The sequence below is a fragment of the Tyto alba genome, unplaced genomic scaffold (genome assembly GCF_018691265.1).
Source record: "Tyto alba isolate M040663 unplaced genomic scaffold, T.alba_DEE_v4.0 Super-Scaffold_18, whole genome shotgun sequence".
Lineage (NCBI taxonomy): Eukaryota > Metazoa > Chordata > Aves > Strigiformes > Tytonidae > Tyto > Tyto alba.
In genome coordinates, this window is record NW_024881280.1 from 23,041,873 (window position 1) to 23,059,878 (window position 18,006).

Genomic DNA, 18,006 nt, shown 5'->3' on the forward strand with positions numbered 1-18,006 from the left:
GATTCGGTACGGTTGTCCGATCGCTTTTCTCTGGCTGCTGGCTCAGGCCGAGCTGGAAGTGTGCTAATTAGAAGAGAAATGGACGTAGTGATCCTGTCAGCTCTCGTTACCGGCGCGGACAAAGCCGAATATTATTCTGAGGCAGTGTTTTGTGAGTGTCCCCCTTCCAGCTCTCATTAAGGGCAAGGTTGGTGGACAGGGAGGGGACTCTACCACATGGGTTGGCTAATGGAGCACAGTTACCGTTACTGTGCTAATTAACGGGCTCAGGAGGCAAATGTTTCTCCAACCAGCGGTCCCAGCAGCTGCACCTGGTGCTTCCAAAGCTCAACCATCTTGCTGGGCAAAAGCTGTGTGTGCGAGGGGAAGGGGGCTTATGTACGATGCATCTGTCAGACATCCAAAAGCGCAGAAGAACCATTAAAATGGTCGAGAGAGGGAAAGGGCATAGCGCTGCAGCAGCAGTGGGTCAAGCTCCAGCAAAGCCCCTTCACAGAGAGTGCAAAGTGTCATCTTCTGCCCTGCAGAGGTGGGAAGTAGGCAGGAGGGAGAGACCTGAGGAATCACCAGGGTCTCCATGTGCCATCCAGAAGTACAGCTTCTGTGAGTTGTTGTGAACATCACAGGTCCTAGTGGGGCCGGGAAGGGGAAAGCTGGAAGGATGAGAGATGACATGGATGTGAATCAGACTGTCCCTCTCTATGCTGATGCTGGGACACTTGTGGTCTGAGGTGAGAAGCAAGATGTACGTGTGTATCAGGATGTTTCTTTTGCCCCAGAAAGGCAGCTAGGCAAAATTGAAGTGATTCACATAGATGAAGGCAGGGGAAGATGACGACCAAAGGAGCCATAGGAAACACTAAAAAAAAAGTGTACACTTTCATGCCATTAGCTTAAACTTGCTACAGTGAGAGCAGAGAGAGCAACAGGAGAGATGGAAGATAAAACAGGAGCCAGAGGAGGTCCGCAGTGTAACAGCAGCTGAGGTGGTCTCAGCAGAAGGGAAGAACAGTGGGTGCGAAGGAGGGTCAGTGGAAGTGAGTAATTTTCTTTACTTGTCACGCTAACTTTCATTTTAACACATAGGTGTTTTTGTAAAGGAATGTTGTAGCTTGCAGAAGTACTTGCTGGTTGATGTTTCCAAAGTTATGGGAATGTATTAGAGATTAAGTCTGATTTTGATGTTATAGTCCTTCTAAAGGTCCTTAATTAATCAGTGTCTTTGGGCTAGATGTAGTAAAATATATAATTATGTCTTTAAACTTTCAATTTGCTCTCTCTGTTTTAACAGTGTACTCACTGCATGCACTCATACATGCTTGGGTAGTTTTCAAACATATTTGGTCAAGTGTTAAAAGTTACAAGAGGTTCCCTCTTCTTTCTTGGGTTATTTGACCCTGATGGTGAAGATGTGCCAGCGAGAGGACTAGCTGTGTTTTTCCAAAGCTCCATCAAGTCTCCTGTCATCTTGGACGGGGTTGAACTCTGCTCTGTGCTTCTGCCTCCCTACTTTTCTGTCTCAAATAGCTGTGAACCCAGAAAGGATTCTTTCCCTGTGGCAGCAAGTATACTATGTCCTAGTCCTGCAGAGCTGTAAAAGCCTTTCCCTTTTAACTGGGGTTCATTTCCTACTGGCTGCTGTGATGGCTTGAATCTTAGGAGTCTTGATGCAGGGACTGATCTCCAAAGAGAGCTTGAGAAGTATCTTCCCTGCAAAGAGATTTATTCTAGAAGGAGGAGATATGTAATCCTCTTACTAAAACCCAGAGAGGAAAGGCAAAAAGCTTTATTGCTTCTGCCTTACCCCAGTGAGCTGGCAGCTTTTATGCTGCCTCATGAATACAAAGAGGCAGAGAAATATCTGAATACAATTACGCCACCTGACCTGGGGCTCTCTGGTGGATGCTCAGTGAAACCCACATCACCACTGCTTTCAAGTGTCCCAGCAGAACAGATCCATAACACCAGTTTCTGAAGAGGAAAAACTACTGTTACTGCCTGTTACACCGAGTGGCCACTTACCTTGCCTTCCAGATGCTTCAGTCTTGGTCTAAGGAGTCGTCCCAAATCAATGGCAGAAAACTAAAGACCATCATACCCACCGCTGTTTTCATGCTCTGGAAGCTCAGGAGTTGAGTGACCTCCCTGAGTGAGGGTTGGTGACACTTCCCATGTCAAGCCTTCCTCAAGAGATTGGACCTCACTGGCAGACACCTGGAGGAAAGTCTCCAGGAAGACCCATTGCTGGTTTTCCCACTTTATCTCAGTTTCTTTGCTCAGGGAAGTATTGGGGTCCTTGCTTGTGACCCTTCTATTTTACTGGCTTGTAATCTTGATGTATTAATAATATCACTCCAAATTTCTGAATCCCAAATGCAGATAAGGATCAACTGAGTATAAAAAAATGTTGGTGTTGTGTCCTTGTGAGGAGAATGTTCTGGTGAAGAACATTCTGGTGAAGAACATTCTTCATACTGATTAGCAGCACTTGAGAATATTGTAAAGACAGGTGAAAAATATGCAGATGGAGGGAAATGGTGCAATGGCTTCTTGTGTCCTTCACTAAGAGCTTTGGCGTTCTTGTACCATTTATTCATTGTATGGTACTTGGCCTGTGGGATGGAGTGGTGTTTAGAGGACAACTCTTTAGCAGTTTGAGTTATGATTTGCATTACAGCAGTCAAATATTTAAGTCACAGCGACCTCAGCAAGTATCAAAACTTTATTGTGCTGTGAATCATAGAAAGGCATAATTAGGTGAAGGTCTCTGTCCTCAAAATCTTATGAGCAGATGAAGCAGTAAAAGAGTAAGAGGGGAAAAGGAGACACCAAGATGTAAAGAGACATGTTAGAGGTTATCCAGCAAACACAGCTCAAACCCTGTGACTTCTTAGCCACAGTCCAGTGGCCCTTCCACTGTTCGCCATCTGCCTTGTTTCATTAAATAGATGTGGCTTTAAAAAAAAAAAAAAAAGCAAGTGCCTAAGTAACTGAAGGGCATTAGTAATTTAAATAATAATAAATTACAGTGCAATACCAGACATTTTAATCTTTTTTTAAAGACCTGTAAGAACTATTCAAAGAATTAAATTTTTTTAAAAGTCACTTTAATGCAGTGTTAAAGATTAAGAATTTAAAAACAGAACACTAAAAATGAAGGTTTCTCACAGTGCTATTAACTGTCACAGTGTGCATGGTATACGCATGCATTTAGGAGAGCTATGAGCATTACAGAGATCCTAATAATAATTCTAACATCTTCACTGATGTAGAATGCTTATCCTGACCTTTCTGAACCTTTCACACTCATGCAGAGAGAATCTAAGTACTACTTTCCAGATTTCATATAATTCTACACTTCCATAGTCCAGATGTTTGCCAACAGACTAGGGCAGGAAAAATGTAATTTTTCTAATTCTGCCGTGTTGAAATCCTTGCTCTTGCTCTTATGCTCTGTGGATCTGATCCTGCCTTAACAGACAACATTACTAGTGATAACTGGAGCTCTCTAAGAATGAGAAAACTATTTTCTCTAGCAAAAGAGAGTTCATTCCTCTCATTTACTTCAATAGTTTTTGAAAGGGAAGAACTTGCTACAATAAATATTGGTCTACCCCATTAGTGTAATGCATCTGGGTAAGGTTTATAGGAGTTCCACTAGCAAGTATCAAGATATTATTAGCAAGCAATTTTGGTGGGAGAGGACCGTGGAAATGGAGCGATAGGGAAGACTGAATGAAAAATACAGGGAAGTGAGAAGGATTTTAAAATAGGGACTTAAAAACAGAGGAGAGGCGACCAAGAGAGGTAAGAAAGCACAGTCTGGAAGACAGCAAGGCATGGGCAAGAGGTTGGAGAGAATGCAAAAGAGCAAAGAAGGCATACTGTTAAAAATGCAGTTGAAGAAGAAAAATAGTGAGAAAAGCAAAACAGAAGGGGAGCAAACAGCAATAGGTAGTGGTTTTCAGCAAGGAGGTGGTCAGAGAAAAGCAGGTTTCATGTGCAGTGGAACCAGCCAGGCAAGCGTGGTTTTCCTTCTGGACATGTCTTTCAAGATTACATCGTCTGTGGATTCTCTGATGCCTAACAGAGGGTGTGCTCCCACATCAGTGAGGGCAGCCATTGCATTTCTTTTGTCAGCCACTCAATGTAAGAAAACATACAGAAATATATTATCTGCCCTCCACATAGTTATCTGAAATTGGTCTACAGGTTCCAAAGTTATTGAGACACCCATGTATGCCTGTGGAGAGGTGGTAAGATCAAATGGTGAATAGCTGAAATTGCAAATGGATAGAGTGAATAATAGAGAAGGGGAAAACATTAGGAAAATGGGGATTTATATCTGCTATTAATGTATTTAAATGGATTTACTGCCATTTTCTTCCCTGGTTTTACATTAAAAAAGAAAAAAATAACAGGGATCTATTTAAAGCCCTCCTCCTAAATCAGGCTAACTTCACTGTGAGTGTCCACACTGGTTGTTTCTGGGGAGAAAAATCTCTTACTGCAGTTATGTCTCCAGCATGCGATAGGAGAGGCTCCAGGAGCTCCCTGATCAGCTGTACCACCACAACCTGCCTGGGGCCTGTTGGCAGTGGATGTGGGACACAAATACTGCAAAAGCCTGGTGGTCCTTCCATACCGGGATGTACTGCGGCTCTTTTACTCAGATGCTCCAGCTGTTTTTCTGCTGTCCTTCACCGCAAATTCCTATCTCATTGGTTTCTGCTGCAGTGATTCTCATCTGGTGTTTTCTAGGGACCTCCTCATGACTGCACACTGTGGTTTGGATAATACTTGAATTTTTACTGGGATCCCACTTTATTTAGCCTACATGTCCTTCTTTATGTCACTCCCTTAACAAAATTTCCTGATTTCCAAGCGGAAGGTTTCATGTCAAGAAGTGTTAAATAGGACAGAACTGACTGCTGATCTCTGGGAGGGAGACCTCTCCCTCCAACACAATACCTTTTTATGCATCATTATCCTTTATTTGCAGGTCTCCAGCCAATTTTTCACTCCATGTGGTGTTGTAGCCAAGCCAATTTGAATTAATTTTGAGTAGGATTTATGTATCAAATCTTTGCTAAAATTCAAATGTATCAAATCCATCGTGTTCCCTTCACCCACTAATTTTATAATTCTATTTTAAAAAGCAATCAGGTTTCTCCAGCACAATTTGTTCTTTATAAACCCCTAGTGCTGATAATTGTTTTCTTATCCTTATCCCTAGGTGGTTACTGATTTTTTTCCCTCTCATTTTTTTATTCTGTTATTTTACTGGCAATAGATATTCCTGAGAACTCTAAAGTTGGCTTTTTCCCTTATAATGATCAGTGGCACAGTTCCTTTAATCTGCAGGCAGCTTCCTAGTTTTTGTAACTTATAAAATTATTGTCCATGGTAAAAAAAAAAAGTGAGTTTCTCATTTTCCATGTACTGGATGGATAGATGTCTTTTTATTACAAGCCCCGATCCTGAAAACGTGAATGTACAAGCAGAGTGCTACATCTTCAACAAGCCAAATGTGCTGTCAGTGAAACAAACGTGTGGAAATCATTAACTTCTTACGAGAATCCAGTCAGGCTTTTTGCCCGGTAATATCCATTCTGGGCAATTGTTATTGCCTACTGAAGAAGTGTCAGGAAGGTATTTGTACATATTTTTTATTATAATGTTCATAACAGTCTTAAACTAAAATGAATAAAAATAGCATCCAAATAAGCTAGATACATATTTATATACATATGTAAGCTATAAGTATTATTGAGGGAAACTAACAAAACACTATCTTATCAGATGAGTACATAAATTTAGTTTCAGCACTGGATTGGAGATCAGTCATCAAACTAATGCCAAAGTAATCAACCTCTATAAATTGAGAAGCTGTCCTGCTAAATTGGTTATAAACCCCAGCTTGGAGTTATACCAAAGTAAACAGAATCTGTACTTTAAAGGGGTGAGTGTCTGATGTCTTTTAATGGCTAGCACCTATACCACTTCAAAATACCTTTATTTGGGAGAAGGTGTGGATAGATACCCAGACACTTCTCCAGATCTGCAGGTGGGATTGTCAGTGCATTACTCAAAAGACAGTGCACAGGCAAACCTTCTACTGCTTGAGCCTGACTTCTGCTGTTGGATGGCAGATCATCCGATACCCTCACGCCAGTCCTGCATCTACCCAAGTGTCCTCTTCACCCTGGGTTTACAGTCCTCGCCTGCATGTATGGAGAGGTGGATCCTAGGAAGGAGAAACTCGCTTGGTGGTTTACTCGTTCCAAGGTAACCAACCATTCTTGGGGACCCCAGGAGACTAGTCCTTCTGGTGACTTCCTGATCTAAAAAGAAAGGTTTCCTTCTCTTTGATTCTTGTGGTTCACACTGTCTTGCAAGCACCTTCAAACAAATTAGATATGGTCCCCCTTGGGACTCTTCAGTTTAATTCAGGCAAGTTTGCAACAGGTCAGCACTGCTGCACATGAACATAAACAGACTCGTGTAAGTGTTCAGAATATTCCTTATTCTCTACAGCATGGAAGCTGATGGCTTTGGGTTCTCATCTCACCTCAAAATGTTAAAATGCAAGACACATAAGAATAAGGTGGTTTGTTCTTATTTGGGACAAATGTCCTGAAAAATTCCATCATTTTATGGAACATTTAATATAAGACTACTACAGAAATAATGGGAAAAATACTAGCACAAAGGTCTGTCATTCAACATTTATTGATCAGCAAAATAAAAATACATTTGGGATAATGATAAATTTCACAGTTGCTATTTCTTTTGCTAACCTAAAATGAGACAAGTGTTCTTATTTTTCTTGCAAACAAGATAATTACAGTAACATTCTTACTCCTGAGCAAGGCAATCGATCAGGCAGCTTCTTTTCTGAAACCAGATATTGACAGAGAGTAGTTACTTAAAAGCTCTTCAAGATTAAATATGTTCGAAATGATATAAAAAGTCTGTGCACCTGTGTACACTCTTGTGCTAACTAGCTTCTCAAGCACATTAAGTTAAGCACGTGTATCAGTAATCTGTGCGCCATGTACTGCATTTAGGTTGGAAGTGTAGAATTTTGATCCAGAGGTCTCACTTAAGCTTAAAATACGGGCTGGTTTGCTGGTGATTGGGAGCTATGTCACTTATGCAGGCAGCACTGAAAAATATCTTTCTTTGGACTTCAGAACTGGAAAATTGACCTAATTGGAGTAACCATTGGCTAAGGATATTTGTGGCAGTTTTGAAGTTGTTTACCAGGATTTTGACCTAAAATTCAGCAATGCCACTACCTGTTATCATCCCAGTCTCTGCAGAGTAGATGCCAACATACACATGTACAAACATGAGCATATATGCATATACAGTAGTTATGACCTGGCTTTTAAAGTAAAATTTCATCAAGCTGCTGTTGGCATCAGAGCCTTGGGGTAATTCACAGAGACCCTGTGTATCTGGAAAAAAAAATTACTTCTGGAGCCAGACTCAGTAGAAAGAGCTTATTTGTGGTGGCTACTCCCTCCATATGTTACAGAAGAAATTATCTTAGGTAGAAAAGAAGCTGGAAGTATTCCAGAAAACTCAGACCTAAGAAACCCTCCCTCTGGACATTCATAGTCCTCTTGGCCTGTTACTATCCCATGCCACAGAGGTACCCAAATTAAATTAAGACATTGAAAAATCAGTAGGTCACTTTTTTAAAAAGTCACTGATTACAGATAGTGTTGTGAATAGGTTCAGACACAGCTTCAGCTGCAAATGCAGTTATGAGGTGGGCATCTGTGGCTGGACACATGGTTCAGGGATGTTAGTGATGAAAAATGACTCATAACTGCCAAATTGGAGAACAGATAAAGATTCAAGAAAATCTTAGTATTTTAGATCAGACGTTCTTCCTCCTGAAATGGCCTGAGCTACACTCAAAGAGGAAAGCAATGGAAAGGGTATCCCGGAAAGAATAAGCCATGTTGCCAGTCCACATCTGAGCACGGTTCTCATCCAAGCAACACAACTGACTGCTTCACACGATGGCTGACGCAGCATTTCACACTGGCATGGGCATCAGCAACTACAGCCTTGCAACTACTTAGGTAATGATCAGAAGCAGGAATCTCTTACCCTCTTCTTTGAAATATGGAGACTTTCTAAAACACTCCAACCTGCTGGAAGTCCAGATTGCTTTTCAAAAATGGTATAGTTGCCTCCCATGGACAAATGATCTGCTGAGACCTTCCCCTCTTCTTTGGATTCCCAAGATCTAGAGGATTCCAAAGCCAAAAGTTCTGAGATAAAAAGCAAATTAAATTCAGATAGGTTACCCTGTCTTTGATCTCAGGAACAGTTTCCGTTCTGTTAACTTATTTAGAAAGCTTGCACGTAGTTTGTGTAGGGAACACTTGCACTCCTACTACTGTAAAAAAGACCACTGATATTATACGTTTCTCTTTGAGTACTGGTGTCTTTTCCAAATTTTTTTTCTCCAGCACCCACAGACTTAGTACAGAAAGGAGATGGCCTAAATTTAGTGAAATTCTAGATGTCTGAGAGACCTGTATTCAAATGCCAATAATTTGTCATGAACATATACCAATAACCAGTCTCATCAGCTGAAGTGACATCAGTTGAAGTCAAAATACACTGCTATAGTATGGATTGCTCTGAAGAACTGCCTCGCAAACAAATGATCCTACACTATCCTGATCCACAGATCTGATATGACTATCCTAGTGAGACTACACACCACTCCCTCAGGGATCACATCTGTTGCTGCCTACCCAGAACTTTACAGCTGTGTAAAATTTCCTGCTACTAGAACTAACCCCCAAAGCCTGGACTCAGCGATTTCCTTATAGACAGAAGAACTCAGTTGAGTGGGGCTTCTGGCTTCTAGTGATGACTTGGAAATTCAGGCAAATATTCAGCATCAAAAAGTTTTCCTAGGGCTTAGGCCTTGGAAGAGTCACCGTCCCCACAAAGTGTTCCTTCTTCAGAAAGGCACTCAGCATCACAGTGTGGTGCTTGGTGGGTGAGGCTTTCGATAGCAAGAGAGAGTTCTAAAGGTTCAGTGAGTTAGAACACAGAGAATGCACTTGTCCTATCTGCATCGACTTCAGCCATCCCGATAAATGTGGGCAAACACTTAATCAACCTGGGTCCTAGTGCTAAATCTGTAAACTGATGATAATATTAAATGATCTCATAGAAAATGTATATCGTTAATTGATCCCTGTTTATGACTCTTATGTGCTATTGGTGGAATCTGTGTCAACACATAGAAGAGGAAGATACTCACTACTAGGTAGTCCAGTGCTATACCTAATGCTTAATATCCTTGCACCAATGTATAGTCTTTGTATTTACACTAGAAAGCAACAGCCTTGTAATAGTCAGGATGAGAAATGGCTGAGGTTTAGCCAATTTCAACAATGGATCTAGAGAGAAAAAGAGGAAACTACCTGTCTGGGCTCCTCCAAATAATTCCTCTCCCAGGTTCTAAGTGATAAATGCCATAATAAAAGTTGTTGGGGTGTTCTCCTCTCAAATACAACTGAAATTATGGACACCTTCTCCTGAAAGAGACAGACACAGGAGAGGTTCTGAGCAGGTGAGCAAAATTTATTCGTCACATGGGTCCATTTGGCCTCCGTAGCATGAATCATCACCAAGTCTGGGTGTCTTTAGGGTAGAAAGAAGGAACAACAAATGGGAGAAGGGTATTAAATAATGATTGCCATAGAGACCAGTCAGCTTTACCCAACTCCATGAAATTTAAACAAGAGAGCTTAGAAAATGAAACCGCAGTGCATTTCAAAAGGATAAAGGGCAGTGTGTAAGTTAGCTGTGGAATGCAATAGCAGGATATTGAAGCAAGTTGTTTAGTCAGGTTTCTAAAATCCACCATCAGCAATATGCAGATGAGACACCTCTAACTATTTTTCATCCCTTCTGATCACACCAAGAATGTGAGGACAGCACAGCACTTTCAGAGGAGCCACAGGCCAAGTAAGGCCAAAGTAAGGCAGAGGGATGATGCCAGCGGGCAGAGGGAAGTGTCCAAGAAGGCTGCAGCTCTGATGCAGCTTTCTTTGGCTGAAGAGCCCCAGCGGTCAGGTCAGACTGTGGTTTATGGTGATTTTTGGGGTTCTTGCCCAGCCTGCCCTGTGGGCACTCAGGAAGAGCTATCTGCAGTTTTCCCAGGAGATCCCATTCCTTCCACTTCAGTTATCCAAGCCTTCAGGGCCAGTAGCAGTGCAAAGTACCTTGGAATGAAGCCTGTGGCTGTTAGGACAGTCCAGCGATTACAGTGTCACGTAGTCACCCTGCTCGCAAGGCATAGCCTACCTTTAATTCAGCTTCTCTGACACTTTCTGTACTGACTTACCACTGAATCCTGAACCAAGCTTAATAATCAGTTGCTACATCCATGATGCGCCACATTTGGGACAGGACTTCCAAAAGACGGGATGGAAGCTAAGGGTGGTGAGCACTCCCACAGCAACAAGAAGCCATCACAAACCCTGTGACCTTTCAAGCACATTTCTTCAGCCACATCCTGCCTGACATAATTAGACAACAGCAAGGTACATAGTTTTAAAAGGCCCCCTCTGCCCCTCTTGGTAGCAATGCCAGGAACTCCCCACACCCACCAGCGCTCCGTGGCAGCTGCCTGTCCCCCAGGACGCAAGGCCAGACCTCTGCAAGTGTCAGTCCTGTTCAGGTAACCTGCCCTGTGCTGGAGGAGTACGGTGAAGCTGGTTTTACAGCTGGGGCCCTGGGGTTAGGGCTTGAAAAAGCTGGATTCAGCTCTTAGATTTTCAGTGTGACCTTGGTTATGTCATTTAGCCTCTTGCTAGGCAGGGATCCCGCCTGCTCCAGAAGGGCGAGATAAGGATAAATTTGTAAATCCAGAGGACATGCCCAAATTCTCCAGTGAGGGAGATCGCATCGGCTGTCAGGTAAACAAGCCCCTCTTGCTGTCTCCTGATTTGCACACAGTGAAAAGCAACTGAGAAAAGTCTTTTTGAGGAAAAAAAAAAAAAAAAAAATCCCCCGTTTTCAATCAGTATTTGTATTCCCTGATGTAAATACAGAGCGACTAACCATGCCTCGCTATGACCCGCCGTACAGCGAGCACGGGGGTTTGCAGCCTGCCAGCAGCCCCCCTGAGGTCCTGGCGGGTGGGAGGGAGGGTGGGAGGGCCGCTGGCACCCCCTCAGCCGCCACGGACCCCCCCGGGGCCACGGGCACGCCGGGCAGCGCCGGCCCAGCCCGCGGGGAGCCGCAGCCCTGGGTGCCCTCACCCCTCCGTCCACGTCCCCCCCCGCTCCGCCCTGCCCGCTCGGCCGTTCTCTGCCCGAGCCCCCCACCCCGTCCCCGGCCTCCAAAGCCCCTCTCCCACCGGAGCCTGCTGCATCCCGCGGGGAGCCCTCCCACCGCACCCCGCACCCCCTCCGTGGGGGGGGTGGGTGTGGGGGGGGTGTGTTCGGCCTCCCCGGGCGCGGCCCCGCTTGTCCCCGGGCCGCCCAGGTGAGCGGGACCGGAGGGGAAAGGGGGGAAAAGGGGGGGTGGCTGCACATCACCTGACCCCCTCCAGCCGATTCCCTCAGACAGGACGTCAAGTTAATGAGCCTTCAGGCCTATAATTAGCTGTCAATTACCTCAAATTAATCAACTCCTCGCCTAATTAAGCATAACCGGCAGGTGGGCAGAAAACGGGCCATTGTGCGGGAGCCATGAGAAAAGCATGGCTGGCAAACTTGGTTAGGATCAGCGGCGCATTCCCGGACGCCGCGCCACCGACACCCGGGCGCCCCGGGCACCCCCCCTGCCGCCCCCCAACCACCCCCCCGCCGCCCCCCAACCACCCCCCCCCCACCCCGGACCCGCTGCTGCGGGGCAGCAGGGACCGGGCTTCCCCTGCCCCAGCCCCCGGGCTCTGCTTGGGGGGGGGGCCCGGCCGGCAGCAAGCCGTGGCGTGGGTGACCGGGGTGGTGGTGGTGGGGGGGTGTGTGTATTTTGGGGGGGGGGGTGCGGCTGGTTCTTGCTTAATATTTGTGTCGCCGGGCCTTGATGGATCACCTCGCCCTGGTTTTTCGCGCTCCTGTTCCTCCAGTGTCTCTCCGGGAAGGGGGCCGGGAACACCCCCCCGGTGTGCACTGCCCCAGGTGATGAGCACACCTCCTTAGCGCGGGAACGCGGATGGAGGTGATGGAAAATTGAGCTTCGACGGGTCTTAATTGTTACCTATAAAAATGAGTTCGATTGCATTCATATTCGTGCAGAATTAACCCAAACCGCCCCGCCACCTCCCCTACCCCCCATCCTCCAGAGCTCTGTTCGGCGTTGCCCGCCGGGGCAGGGGGGAGCGGGGCTCCTGCCAACTTTCAGATGTGCCCAGGGCGCAGGATGGGAACCGCACTGCGCCGCGCCGGGGGCCGCATCCTGCCCCCCGCGCACCGAACCCCAACAAGCACCAGCTTCATTAAAGTGCAAACACAGCACAGAATCCTGAGCCACGGAGAAGGACTGAGGGAAATGCAAGTTCACAGTAAAAGTATTGTGTGCAATATTGAAGTGAAAGGTTTTGGTTATGCCTAGAAAGTCCTTTTTTTTTTTTTTTTTTTTTTTTAAAACGTAGCCAGATTATCACCCAGCGTGCTGGATTTACACTGCATTAGCAATCGTCGAGATTAGAGCAGAATCCCCGGATAACAAACAGGAACACAAGACGTCAGTTTATGACATAATAGCAATAGTAATGCAAAAATAATCGTAGTCGAGAGAAGAAGGATGCAGTGGAGGGTGAGTTGGATCTCTTGGCTCTGACAAGACAAGCTGCCTGCATTAGAGTGGCTTTGATTAAAAATATCTCTCTTGTGTCCAGAAGGATTATTTTTTACTTTATTCCTGACAGAAGAGAAAAGCACAGCCCAGCACAGATCTGGCAAAGTTGGTGCATGAAACAACCAGCAAGTAGAGGGGCAAGTTAGGAGATGCAAGCTACACCTCTGACCCTACTAAGTAACCATGCAGGTCCCAAAACCCCCTTGGACCTCTCAAGAGAAGGTGCAGGTGTGAACGTGGCATTTCTGTGCCTGCAGCTATTGGAGCACAAGCCATGAGAAGAGGCTGCAGGCAGCCCCTGCCCTGCAGTGGGTGTCATCGGGTGACGAGAGAGGGGCTGCGGCGCTGCCGTGCGGGGGGGGGACCCTGGCCCTGGACGTGCCGGACCCTGGCAGCTGGCCTGGCCCTGGGGGATTAGAGACGCCCCCACTTCCCCGGCTCACACAGCAGCACACGCTGCAGCCGCACCACGAGGCCCCTCTGTTTTTTTTTCTGGCTGCCCTGTTCTCAGTTGAGTGCTTATTACCACAGCAGGAGATTTGGGCAGGGACCCCCCTGCACACATAATGCAGAAGCCTATGAGATGCTGGGGGTCTCAGCATCCTCTCTGTCCCCTTGGCAAAGCCACCACCTTCCAGAGCTTCCCTGGTACCTGTCATCTCAGGGTGACCTCTAGACTCTCCTGGGGGGACAGCTATTTTTTGGAGAATCGGGAACCACTCCAGTATCCTCACTTACCTCGATTTATGAGTGTTTTTATTCCATATCCCGCCCTCCAACACGTGCCTTCCCTTGGCTGAAGCACTGGCCCCGCTCTTTGGGGACCAGCTTGGGAGGGATGTGCTGTGTGACAGTGTCACAGACGATGACATGAACTGCAGGCAAACAGCGCTCTCCTGCAGCTCCCTGTTTATTTACGGGCATGCTGCAGATGCACATTGATTTCACCGGCTCATTCCCATTTAGAGCTGGAGCACTCAAATGACTTACATCAAGGTTGACTAAGCATTTCTATTATCAGCTCCCTTCTTAATCACTCATAACTCTTTCGGTCTGGGAGCGTGAAGTTCTCCGGGTCTGATCTCCACCCAAGGAAGTGGCAGTTGCTTTGACTGTGCTGTGTTTGAGCAAGAAGGGCTCAGGTATTTATGAGGGTAAGTGCCCAGGCCACAGACCTTTACCCCATTATAAACCAAAACTCTATCTTTGCGGAAAGAAAAACCAAACCAAACAAAAACTAAAAAAAAAAAAAACAGAGAAGCAGGCAGTATAAATCTGTTAGGGCTAGACTGATGGAGCAGCTTTCAATGATCCACTGAAAATCAATTGCAACAGGGCTGAGTTGTTACAGGTCGAAAAATTGTGCTGAGAGAGGCAGTGTTGCTGCTGCTGCTGCTGCTGCTGCTGCTGCTGCTGCTGCTGCTGCTGCTGCTGCTGCTGCTGCTGCTTGGAGGCATCCCTGGCAATGGGGCTGCACAGTGAGCGAGCGTGTACGGCGCTGTACAGCTGGGTGCTGCCTCGCTGGGGAAGCCAAGGGCCTGGCTGGGACCACCGGTGGCCACCTCTTAGGGGAGCATCCCCAGAGCCTGGCCGCTGGCTGGGGGTGCCTCCCAGAGAGGAGGAGGGAGGGCACAGGGACAGTGCCAAAGTGGATCAGAGGAATCCCACAGCTGTTCACTACAAGTCAGAAAAAGAATAGATATTTATTCCTATCCCTGACATTGTTTGAACCTCACTGCCCACGCCAGCTGTATCACTCTGCTGTCCTGCAGGTAGTGCCCCAGCTGGGAAAATGCTCTTCTGCCCCTTGGTACTGCCATAACAAACACAAAAAAACACCTGGGTGAGCAATGAAGCCGTGCCATTTTCTGAGTTTGGAAAAGCAAAAGCTATAACTATTTCATTAATTGTTTTGGCCAATGAGTTAGAAACAAGCATAGGGAATTCACAGCCCCCTGCCTATCATTCTGTCTGTACGCAGTACTGGGTGTTTATAAGGATCATGACTGCCACCTTGTTTACTTTGCACAGTGCCATAACATTGAGGCCAGCCACGTTTTGGTTTGATCGTTCCTTGCTGCATTACCCTGGCAAGTAGCAGCAGTGGTTTGAGGGGAAGGCACTGCTGCTCTTAACAGTCAGTCCTACAAAAGCTGTGAGCTTCTCTGAACTTGACAGCTAACCAGAGCAAGGTGGAGAGTGAGCTCTTCCTGACCAACCCTCTGTGTAGCTCCTCCCCAAGATTATAAAATAAAGCACTCAGGTTAGAAAGTACTTACAACATGCATCGTGATTCTCCTACACCTGTTCATTACAATGCAATCTGCAATCACATATCTGCAGTGCTGCAGTCTCTTCCCACTCATGCATGAAACTAAGTTCAGTGATAACTGGCTAACCCAACAATAAACAACAGCCAGTCCCGCCTGGGCCAGGGGGTTTGGGCTAGCCTAGAGTGGGCTGCCTGTCCTGAGCTCCTGCTGGCCCTGGGCCCAAGGAAAGGTGCACAGGAGCCTGTCAACATCAGGCACTTAAGAAAACCGTGAAAGAAGGTAACAAATTTCATAACCATTCAGTGTGGTGTGGTAGCACCTGATGAACGGGGGGTACATGCACACACGGGCGTGCAAGTCTGCTTAGCAAGGTGCAAGCATGCTGCGTTCCTGGGCAGGAGCCACCTCGGGCTGGGAGAAGAGATGCCCGAGCCAGGAGCCTTGGAGGTGACCGAGATGTGAGGCTGTGTGGAGATGCTCCAGCACAGCTCCATGCTGCCAGGCTGGAGCCAGCTGCCAGCCAGAGCAAACCCGCATCTGTCCCTGCTTGTCTGTGTAGACACACACTTAATAACCATTACTGCTTCCCAGAGCAAGTTTCTAGGCTTCATTATATTTTTACTTGTCTTGCAGGGGATCCAGCAGGCACGCTGATAAATGAAGAGAAAGGGCTGCTTGCTTTGCAGGGGATTTATGTGACAGTCTCTCTCTCAGCCCAGGAGATCCTGCGTGCCGTTCCTCATGGTTGGCATCCCTAGGCAGCTGTGGATCGGGTGCACTGGACCCCGGGAGCCAGCGGATGAGCGCACCAGCCCCGTCCCTGCGCTCTCACCCGCAGCGTTTGCCCAGGCCTGCAGCAGAGGTACCCAGCTGAATCTGAGTGCTACTGAAAGACAAACACCGTGCTGGTTTGTTCCCAGTGTTGCTCCAGTGACCTGAACTACCCTTCACAACCAGGTTGGCTCCAAGGAGACCCTTGCACGAGGAGTCCTCGGTGCATCACCGTCTGTGCCCCTGAGCGTGGCTGCGGCACCACCCCTTGTGCGTCCCAGTCCCTCACCCACCGCGGATGCTGAAGGCTGCAGGGTCCGTTCGTGGGGTCACGATGCTGGATGGGGACACCATTGCTAAGGGAGCAGAGGGCATGGATGGCCCCAGGCTAGAGGTTGCACACGTGAAGGCAGCAGCTTGTGCGGGGCACGCTGCCCGGCACCCCAAGGCCGTGGTGGGGAGTGAGCGGGGACCATATGGAAGGTGCCGCCAAACAAGGCCGTTGAAGGAAAGGCTGCAAATGAGTTTATCAGACAGCCAGACATTTTGAGGAGAGGGGGAGGCAGAGGGGGGAGTGGAGGAGAGCAGGAGAAAGGGAGAGCCCAGCACGGCAGCCAGGAAGGACGGACTGGGGCACACAGGTGTGGTGGGCAGCGCTCCCTTTCCTCCCACCCTGCGCCTGCTCCTGGTGCTCTAACTTTAAAACCCCTCAAAGGGAAGAGGGGACCGAGGTGTTGGGGCCCCTTCTTTGTTTTTAATTACTTCCCATTTTAATCTTGATTTGCATGTCGATCTCTCAGAACTGGGCCAGGGACTCTACAAAGCCCTCGTCAGCAACTCCCCCAATAATAAACAGGAAAAGGCTTAAGGGGCAAATCACTTGCATGTTAATGAGACTGTTTGCTGGAGTCGAGAGAGAAAACAGCAAACAAACAAATGGACTGAATTCCAGCGGCAGCTGTTTGCTCCTTAATCTCGGCTCGTCAGAGCTGCCCTTTGATGGGACACAATCTACACAAACGATTGTGCTAAATCTTCTAATCTACGTCCTCATTATTACATCCCTTCTTACGCATGTAAATCAGGGACAAACTCATTTTAATATGTAGATAGATTATGGAAGGGAAGGGGAGGGGATTGGAGGGGAAAGGAGCTGCTGGTGGTGTCTGCTCCTGCCAGTTCAGAAGGGTGTTAATGAGGATTGAAGGAAGGGGAGCTGTCTGCACAGACCCCCAGGGTACCAGGAGGAGGAGGAAGAGGATGACCTGTCATCAGGGCAAAAGGGAGGAGGGGAGGGGTATAAAGGGGCGAGGACACTGGCGCTGAGATGCTGGAGAAGACACGGGCGTGGGGCAGCATTGGCAAGGGGATGTGCTGGGGTGCTGAGGAGGACCTCACGCTGGCATCCCCCCAGGTCCTCTGCCCAGGCACTCAGCTCCCGGCTTTATCGAGGCGGGATGCTGGAGGAGGGCTTGGCGGTGTATGGGGGGGCTTGGAGGTGGCATAGGGAGAGGTGACAGGGCCACACGGTGGGGGAACACCGGGGCCCTGGCGCTGTTGCTGGGTGCCTTGCAGTGCAGGGCCTCCTTGCAGCACGGCACCGTGGTCTCCCACCCGCTCCCGGCACTGTCAGCGGGCTGAGGATCAGACCAACCAGCTTTGCCCAGGTTGGAGGAGCAGGCTAACAGCTCAGGCTGCAGAGTCTGAGGATGCATCCTACACTGCCTTCAAACAAATGTTGTTAGAGCTGTGGTTATGATCTTTGATAATGTTCACAATAGCTGCTTTTACACCAAACGCAACTGTGGGGAAAAGGGCTCTCCTGCATTTCCCTGCCTCTGGCATTTCATAATCCAGTTGCCAACCTGCAACCTGCCCCTTAACCTTCTTCTTCCACTGGAACAAGGTGGGAGAACAGCAAGGTTGTGCAGCACCAGCCTTATTTATCTGAGCCACCTCATCCTCCTCTGCTCCAGGAGGGGCAGTCTCCTTGTGAAATAGGAAAAAATATTTTAAAAACAGCCTGGTTATTTCACAGATTCCCCATTGACCTCATACTTGTGAAGGAAGGCTGCAGAATATAAGCAGTAGGTTGGAGCACAAAAGGTGA

The 18,006-nt window shown here is 47.5% G+C and overlaps 1 protein-coding gene across 1 annotated transcript in view; it reads left to right on the plus strand.

Annotated features, from left to right (window-relative positions):
- LIN52 (lin-52 DREAM MuvB core complex component) overlaps positions 1 to 16,396 on the plus strand; it is a 66,331-nt gene extending 49,935 nt beyond the window's left edge. Inside the window, exon 6 of the mRNA XM_033008644.2 lies at positions 15,759 to 16,396. Within this exon, the coding sequence (XP_032864535.1) occupies positions 15,759 to 15,883 (125 nt within the window). The 3' untranslated portion in view covers positions 15,884 to 16,396. The remainder of the gene's footprint in view (positions 1 to 15,758) is intronic.
- Positions 16,397 to 18,006: the final 1,610 nt, after the last annotated feature.